The sequence below is a fragment of the Gossypium hirsutum genome, chromosome D06, assembly GCF_007990345.1.
Source record: "Gossypium hirsutum isolate 1008001.06 chromosome D06, Gossypium_hirsutum_v2.1, whole genome shotgun sequence".
Classification (NCBI taxonomy): domain Eukaryota; kingdom Viridiplantae; phylum Streptophyta; class Magnoliopsida; order Malvales; family Malvaceae; genus Gossypium; species Gossypium hirsutum.
Genome location: NC_053442.1, coordinates 15,033,244 through 15,042,285, shown reverse-complemented (window position 1 = coordinate 15,042,285; position 9,042 = coordinate 15,033,244). Strand labels below are relative to the sequence as shown.

Genomic DNA, 9,042 nt, shown 5'->3' with positions numbered 1-9,042 from the left:
GTCTAAAATCATCTATAATTGCTAGGAACCGTGGTTAGCTTTCTTTGTTTTCTCCTACAAATGGTCAAATGGCACGCATGAAACAGTGGCAAAGATTACAAATCTTTGGTCGTTGCTTGGCAAACTGCTTGTCGTCGAAAATGCAGCATATGAGGTCGGATAAATAACTTTAAGAAGAAATTTTAGATGGTTAGAATTTAAAATTGCATGTTGTTTGGTGGCAAATACGAGGAAAAAAAAGTTTGACTACAGGTTAGATTGATAGGTAGAAAATAAAAATTAGATTTTTAGGTTAGTTTTAGGGATTTGGGTTAATTATTTATATTAAAAATTTGCATCTATAAAAATATTAAATATATATAATCGGTCTAAACCGGGTTCGAGCTTCAAAACTTATGTCCAAAACTTTATTATGTTTTTGTTCAAGTTCATTTTCCAGGCTTTATCTACTTATCTAAACCCTCCTTATTTTGAGCGGTCCTTCGAACTTGGACGAATAACCCAACCTTTGGACAACTCTAAAGCCGATGTATTCCTACTATCAGCATGCTCAATCAAATCTTAAGTTGCAATGCCTTCCCCCAATTCCAGCTGTTACTCGTAGGGATAGAGGTATTATTCCAAATAATATGTACTAGTATATGAGTTAGCAATAAATTTATTTTAATTGATAATTTTTAGTCATTCATATGACTTGTTTTGGAAAAAGAGAGTTTTTTTGCTTATTTTGAGGAGGCTTTTTTTTTATAAAAATTTTTCCAAATCATTTTAGTTTTAAGTTTAAATTTGTAATAATTATTTTTTATTTTATGTTATACTAAATAAGTTTTATTTCTCGTAGTAGCTCATATATAATTTATTAAAAAAATCATTTTTATGGTGTTGATTTAAAATGATCCCAATAGTTTTCAAAACCTTTCATGATTAAAAAAGATACGTATAATCATTCTTACTAAAACAAATTTAGATCATTACTTGATAATATGTATCGTATTGGTGTTCATACAGTGGCAAAACAAATACGAAAAATGACACATGAATTGTGTAAGAATTGCTCTCTCACATGAAACTCAATCCACTTAACTCCTCAGAATTTCAAACCAATACTTATCTGTTGGGCCACTCTTTTCTGCAAGTTATTTGTATACCCTACTTCTTTGGTAACGTATTAGATTCAAGGTTTTGAAGCTCTTTTTTCAATTCTTCATATCAGTTTTATGGTTCATATTTAGGTTCGTTGTTATCTTTTTTAATAATATCATTTTCAATATTTGAATTTGTATTTTTGTTTTGTGTCTTATCATTACATTCAACCACTTATTGGTAAAGTTAATGCTACATTGACTATTAGTATATTACACTGATAAGTATTTGGTGCAATAGTAAAATATACTGTATTTTTAAAGAAAAAATTTAAATTCAAACCCTGGAAAAGACATTTTTGAAAAGGATAACTACGAACCCAAAAAAAATTAGTTTTCATGGGTTGTAAAATAACATGTAGAATACCTAGATCAAAAAAAAAAAAAAGACTATTAGTCTATCACTTAAAAGCATGTGAGTTTTCTTGGATGTATGTAATTATAATCCTTAAAGTTTTGAGTTTTAATCTTGTGAGCGAAGAAAATAACATGAAGAATCTTACTTTTATTTAAGAATTTAATTCGATTTCAAATTCAATTAGAGTCTGATATAATTATTTGATGCTGGAAAAAAACTTAGCTTTAACTGGACCAAAAAGTAAGACAATAGAGAATGATAAGCCAAAAAAAAAAAAGTACCATAAAAGTTAAAAATCTCAATATTTGACTATTAATTGTCTCTAGATCACATGTTAGAAATTAATTCAGAAAAATGGTAGGTTATGATTGTGAAGAAAGAAATATAAGAACAAAATTCAACCCCTTGTTTCACCTTATTTATGCCCACAGATAAGCCTTTTGGAAGAAGAAAAGCGTGAGAATTACCAAATACCAATGATTATTGTTGAAATAAAATTAGTTTTCACAAAATTACAATTACGCACCTGTTTTGGAGTTTGGACCACCCACCTAATTTTCTTGATATATATATATATATATTGGGTAAAAACACCTGATAAGATACCAAGTAGGCAAACCACACAAAGCGAAGCAAACGCGTGATAATTAATTATATTATAAACTAATATATGGAAAGCAATCTATATATCGGTATAAATTTAATATAGTTTCTTAATTTTTTATATTTTAATAATTCAACTATTGAATTCTATGTGTAATCTATGTAAATCGTGCATATAAAGTTTAAAATAAAGAAAATCTTTTAATTTTTTGTTTTATGTAAAAGGCCTTCAACCGTTACATATATATATATATAGACAACATTTTAAGTTAATATGAAAAAAATATTTGAAATTTTACATTCATAGCAAGTATTACTATATTGAATTTGAATTATTAGAAAAAAGTTATGAATGAGTGTAAAACCATATTAATTTTACATTGGTGCAAATGGTTGAGTAGTAAAGTAATTGATATGTGTGATAATTAATTATGAGCAAGAGTTTAAAATGATTCTCAAATATTTAAAATTAAAAAAAAGGGTAAAATATGGTTCCATTCTTTTACTTTACAAGAAGTAAAAAGTTAATCCAAACAAAATTATCAAATAGCTTATATGAGAAAATGGGTTGGGCATTTTTTATGAAGAGACGAATCATGTGGCTGACTAGGCTTGACTGCTTAGAATAGACTTGCAGTTTGTTTTAGGGCTTTGTCCTCTTTTGTAAAAGATATAAATAATAAATAAAAGTCAGAAGTCTATTTGTTTGCGATTAACATCCATTTTGATAAATTAAAATAGAGGAATTATTGTTTTAATTTTTTATAAGGTATAATACATTTATCACAATTAATATGTATAAAAGGATTAATGTACATTATTCTCCTAAACTTAACCATTAATACCTACTTGGTATTCCGTTAATCAAGTGGGTGCTTCTTTTAAGTACTTGAGTAATATTGTTAGTTGTTTCTTTTTTTAATTTTTAATGTTTTTTAATAGTAAATATTAAAGTAGGTTAAAGATAATGCAATTTAAATATTTTTCTTTTTTAATACACGTGTCGAAATTAACAGCGTTACTCATGTAGCTAAAAAAGATACTTGCTTGATTAACATAATCCATATTTAGGTATTAATTAAGTCTAAAAATAATTTAGATACCAAGTAAATAATAGTTGCCAAGTTCAAGGGTTTAAGTGTACTTACCCATTAAAAAAGCACCTATAATTTCTTCTACAAGGCATGTGATCCCAAAACGAGATGTAAATATTTTATGGATAAATTGCATCCAATGTTATTAAACTATTAGTAAATTTATATTTTGGTCACTCAACTTTAAAAAGTTATAAAAAGTCACTAAACTATTCAAAAGTTTTTATTTAAATCATTAGGCAGTTAAGTTTCTTTTTTTTTTAAAGCTCACCTAGTGAGTTCTAAGCAACAATTCGATGATCAGTACCCATTAATAAATAGAAAAACATACATTAAATATAAGTTGATTTGACAGTTAATGTCCAAAATTAAAAAATAAAATTGTTTAAAATTTTGATTTATGAAATTCAAATTTTTTTTATTAAAAAAGGGGAAAGAAGGGAAATGACAGTCAATGCCAAATTGTATTATTGACTGTTGAAAATGCTATCCTTTGATAAATTTATCTTTAGGGAATATGACATCTATATCCATGGAATAGATTGAGCTTCTGATGAGTTCGACATTGACTACCCCATTTTATTTATTTATTTATTTTAATTTTTAAATAAAAGTAGAGGTAAGATAATTTGGTTCCATTTGATTATTTTTTTTAAAACAATTGAATTGATTATCATAATTTAGTTTGGCTATTGATTTTTTATACTAATTCTAAATTTTGTGTTTTTGAAATTATTTTGATAAAATAGATATTATTTTATCGCTTTTGGATATTATTTAATGGATTTTTAAACTTTTCAATAAATATTTTTTAAAATTTAATTTTCAAGTAATTAAAAGATAATAATAACTCTTACATATATTCATTTTGAAAATTAATTTTTTATATAAAATTTTTAAGTCATTTTCACTATTTTAAAATTAAAATATTTATTTTTACTTCATAAAAATAAAAAATAATTATAAGTTAAATAAATGATTAGAATTTCATCTGAATAATCACAAATTTTAAATTTAGGATGAGTTTATTTCATGAAAAATAATTTACAAAAATATTTTTTTTATTTTTCTATGTTTGTTTCATAAAAACAGTTTGGACAACAACAAAAAATACTTAATCAATGAAAAATAAGCCATTTTTTCCTAGAAATTGACTTGTGCTTTTGAACCAATCAAAATTCATCATGTGTCATTATTATTTATCTCTAATTAAATTAAATTAAATTAAATTAATAAAAAATAAATTAAGAAATTAAATCCTTTTAACTAATAATTATTTTATCTCTAATTAATTTAAAATAATATGAGAAAAATAATAAATAAAATATTTTAATCCTTGTAGATCACTCAAATGAGAAATGTAAATTCTACCACATATCTCTCTTTTAATTAACTTACTAGCACTGTAAAGAAGATCACCTCCAAACCATTTAATGCTACTTCACAAAGTTCAAAAATCCAAAATTTCTTGAAGCTTGGAGAGAAAATCATTGAAGATTAGAAGCTTTCTCCAAAATCCCAATAAACTTCTAAAGAAATTGAACAACTCAAAGAAATTCTAAAGAATTCTATATTAGTTTTAAAGAAAATTGCTAACCAATCTTGTTCAACTGATAAAAAAAATTAAACTCATTTTTAAGATCAAATCTCGATGTTATTGAAGCAAACAACATTAATATCAAGAAAATAACCCTTTGAATCAATTAATATCAAGAAAATAACCCTTTGAATCAATCTTAAATAATATTAAGAAAATAAACTTTTGAATCAATCTCAAATAATATCAAGAAAACAACTCTCCAAATTTATTTTCAAGATCAAGTTTCCGACTATTTTAAAAATATATATACATTTATCTAATATCAAGTCTTGATGACACTTGAGTTGAAGCCCATTAAAGATTAAAAGATTTCACCAAAGATTTTAACTTAAAAAATTAATAATGTTATTAATTTTTTAAGTTAGTATTCCACACAAAATTTATGTATACATCTTTAAACATGTTATGTTATTATTAAATTAAATTAAATTAAACTGTTGTGAAAATATGTTTTATGTGTGTTTGAAATTTTCATTTCTCAGTATGGAGAGGAATTTGAAATGAACTTTTTGACTATTTAAAGTTGAAATTGGAGGTTCACAAGGGAAGGGATGTATCACCAAACCTACTCCTATAATCTGCTTGACTAGTGTACGTGGACTACACTACATACAACTATGCCCCATTATATCATATCATAATCTACATTTGTTGAATGGAAAAAAAAAAGATTGAAAATCATACAGGATCACAATTTCATAGGTATTCCATTGCCATGCGTTTGGCATGGTAAAAGCTTCTTCAAATTTGTATAATATCAGGACTCTACACTTCATTCATGAACATGAAATGAAATTATTTACTCATTTCCTATACAAAAGAAAACATTATCTGTCCAACTAAGAAATAGGCTGTGGACATATCTCTGGTTTTCAGATTTTAAACTTCCAATCAAACAACAGGGCCCAAAAGGGATTATGATGCAAAGGGCAAATCAATAAAGCAGCATACTTGTTGATAACGATATGACTGATTTGATATTGAAATTTCAACACTACCCAATCCCCCATTCACATTAGTACTAATTCCAGTTTCTTCAGCTGTTTTATACTTCAACACCCAATTTCATACTTCACGATCAATCGTGCAGAAGATGGACAAAGCTTTGATCCAAAAGTAATATCAACTAAAAAATCAATAGAAAAATAATTACATTTATCTAATAATGAGATATTGATTGAGAGTTAGGATCTAAGAGCCGATAACTAGAAACCAGTAGACAGCTGAGGAAAAAACAAAACAGGCTTAAAACCTGCTAAAAAAGGGATAGGAGGCTTAATAAATAAGCCTCAAAAAAAGTGAAAATTTTCAACTCGGCTGGGACTACTACGGAGATTGAGCAGCCAAACCGAGCCATGACTTGTCGTTGCCTGGCTTGGATGAAGATGCTGTGGAGTTACTTATCTGGTATGGTGCACTTGTGGTCATCCTGTAAAGTGATCATACAAGGATATGAAAACATCAATAAGTTGTCTAATTAGAGAAGGGAACATTAACTTGGTTCTGTAAAAACTGCATTATGTTATTATCCTGATGAATACAACAATTTATGGGAAGACACAATTCCTAAAGTCACCAAGATGTAACACTCACACCCTCGCCCCTTTTTTCTATCAAATTTTCTAAAATGACTATGAAAAAAATAAAAGAATAGTAGGATACATGAATCAAAAAGAATCAAGGACACAAAAATTGACTCAAATCACTATGTCAAAACAAATTACAAAAGGTTTTCTCTCAAATATAAATTTTCCATTATTTGATCTCTAGATGCCTACCTATCCTTTCTCTTCTCAAGGAACCGGTGGAGTGAAGCTCTCCTTGCAATTGGTAGATCTGCAAAATATAGACACCAACTAATAAGAACCCTGAATACAACATGAAAGTACCAAACCATAATTCCATCTTCAATGAGGCTTACCGCCGGGAATGGGTCGCTGAGCAGATCGTATGCATTCTTGAGTTACCGTGGTGCTGAAATTAGGGGTAGGAGGAACCCCGATACCGGACTCAATCGGACTTGTTGCTATGGTAGAAGTAAAGGGGGCATTGATGTGGGGAGGATTGGGGTTGAAGCTATTGTTTTGAGAGCTGCCTTTGCCAGCTAAAAGCATGATCTCCTTAGCTTTGTCGGCCGGGAAATCGTTGAACACAATCACTTGTCCACCATAAAAGATGGTCATCTGTGCAGTTTGAGGCTCCACTGAAGAACCCAATTTGTTCATGCTGCTTTTCAGAGCATCATCTTTAGGTGATGAAAAAGCAGCTTGATTAGGGAACAAATCCATGGATCTCAGTTTCCGAGGAGGAGGCGCCGCATGGCAATCATCACCGGATTTCCCATTGACAGGAAACAAATTCATGGTGGGACGCAGCATCTCGGGAGTCTCTGCAACATATCCATAAATAAAACGATACATTAGGCGTTTATGTTTCTGAAACTACCTTCTTTACTAGTTGTATGCTTTCATAACAGAATTACTGGGGGTATTTATAATGGAAAAAGAAGAGGGCATTTTAGCAACAGAATATAAAATTGAGGGGATAAATATCGCCACAGAGTTTTGTTCCAAACATGATGATTCAAATCCCCTATACGCACATGGTTAATTTCATTTCCTGGACTATTTTCAGGGGAGACCGAGAGAATAAAGGCCATGTTTTTTTGACTGTTTTGAACAATTAAATATGAATATGTCAATTTGAAATTTCTGATTTTCAGATCTGAATATTAAAACCCATTTTTTTATTTTTTATTTTAAAAAGAGAGAGAGAGAGAGAGAGAGAGAGAGAGATTAGAGCTTGAAGATTGATTCAATTAAACCGCTTTAAAACGGGCAATTAATCCAAAACTAAAAAATTTAACCAAAAAATACAAAGAACTAAAGAACATACCATTAGCTTCAACGTTGCATGTCATACCCAGACTTAGATCTCCAAAGCTACCTTTCTCCTTCAAGTACTGACTCAATAAGTTACAAGTTTGGGTAAAACTTGTCTTCTCCGGTGACCTCGCCGGTTTCTGAACCATAAATTCCGGTGAACACGACATATTCATAGAAACCAGAATCCCAACTATTTGCTCTTTTTTTTTGGGGGGTTTCTTTTCTCAGAGAATGATCTTTAAAACTTTACTTACAGCTAAACGAAGGATCTGTTCGAAAAATATGATGTTAGGCTAAGCAAAGAGATTTTATTTATGTTTTTAATCTTAGAAAAAAACAAAGGTGGTAGAGGAAGGTGGGTTAAAAAGCACGAGGAATAAATGAGGCTTTTTTTTAAGCTCCTACAGGTTCGTAACTCGTGAGGGCGCTTCACTATTGTATCGTCTCGTCTCCTTTGATTGGGATTTTCAACACGTGTTCTTTTGTTTTTTCTTTTCTGTATCTGTGTCGACGGCGATGTTTTATCAGTTTATTTTTTTATATTTTAATATTGGTAAAAGTATCTTCGAAATTCCTTGATTATAGGGATTTAATTAAATTATGGGGCAATTACTATTTCTTTTTTGTTTGATTAAACACTAGGAATTACAAAGTTGCAAATTATAAATTTCATACCAACTTTGATAGCAAAACTCAATTAGTCTTCGAGATGAGGTTGAAAATAAAATAATTTTTTTTTCATAACTGGTGTCTAAGTTTTCCTTTTTTTTCTCTTTGACCTTAATTAAAAATGGTGGTATGACAAAATATTATTATTTATATATTTATAATATATTTTCCTTCCTTTTTCCTCTCATTTTAGATTTTTTCTACAAATAAGAATATTTTGAGCTTTATGATTTTGATCAAAAGTTCATTAGTTCATTAGTGAAAAAAGGGTAGTTTTGTAAAACAAGTCAGCTTAAATATAAAAATTTAAAATGAGTGCATGATCCTCATTTTGTGTGGGCGCCACAAACACCGCCTTCTCTTCTCTTGCCTTCCTTGAATCTCAAAAGAGGCAACCGCACGTTGCTTTCTCCAATAATAATTGCACATGTGCCAATCCACATGCCCCTTTCCCCAATAGGAGCCTGCACACTTTGGATGCCTCCTGCGCCAAATATCCCTACACCATTTTTATTCTTATTTAATTAATTTAGGATTAGTATATTTAAGTTTTGAGCACTTAATTTTAAAATAATTACAAAATGGTCATTAGATTATTTAAAAGTTCATTTTAGTCACCAAGATGTTAAAATCATTGTTGTATAGCTTTCTTTATTCATACCATTTACACTAATTGAAAGCTTTCTTTCCC

At 28.9% G+C, this 9,042-nt stretch overlaps 1 protein-coding gene across 1 annotated transcript; it reads right to left on the bottom strand.

The window, feature by feature from the left end:
• Window positions 1–5,731: 5,731 nt before the first annotated feature.
• Window positions 5,732–8,091, bottom strand: LOC107901045 (protein TIFY 10A). The gene is made up of 4 exons (XM_016826880.2): window positions 7,693–8,091; window positions 6,719–7,186; window positions 6,576–6,633; window positions 5,732–6,226 (listed from the first exon to the last, which is right to left on the bottom strand). Exons 1-4 carry the CDS (start codon window positions 7,853–7,855, stop codon window positions 6,124–6,126), a joined length of 792 nt encoding a protein of 263 aa, XP_016682369.1. The 5' UTR covers window positions 7,856–8,091; the 3' UTR covers window positions 5,732–6,123.
• Between the last annotated feature and the right edge of the window lie 951 nt (window positions 8,092–9,042).

What these genes read in the sequence shown, in the direction of transcription:
- LOC107901045 (XM_016826880.2), bottom strand. Translation starts at nt 7,855, where the DNA reads ATGAATATGTCGTGTTCACCGGAATTTATGGTTCAGAAACCGGCGAGG. An exon ending in ATGCAACGTTGAAGCTAATG is followed by an intron (nt 7,187 to 7,692) that starts GTATGTTCTTTA and finishes GATATGTTGCAG; the next exon opens with AGACTCCCGAGATGCTGCGT. An exon ending in TCAGCGACCCATTCCCGGCG is followed by an intron (nt 6,634 to 6,718) that starts GTAAGCCTCATT and finishes TATATTTTGCAG; the next exon opens with ATCTACCAATTGCAAGGAGA.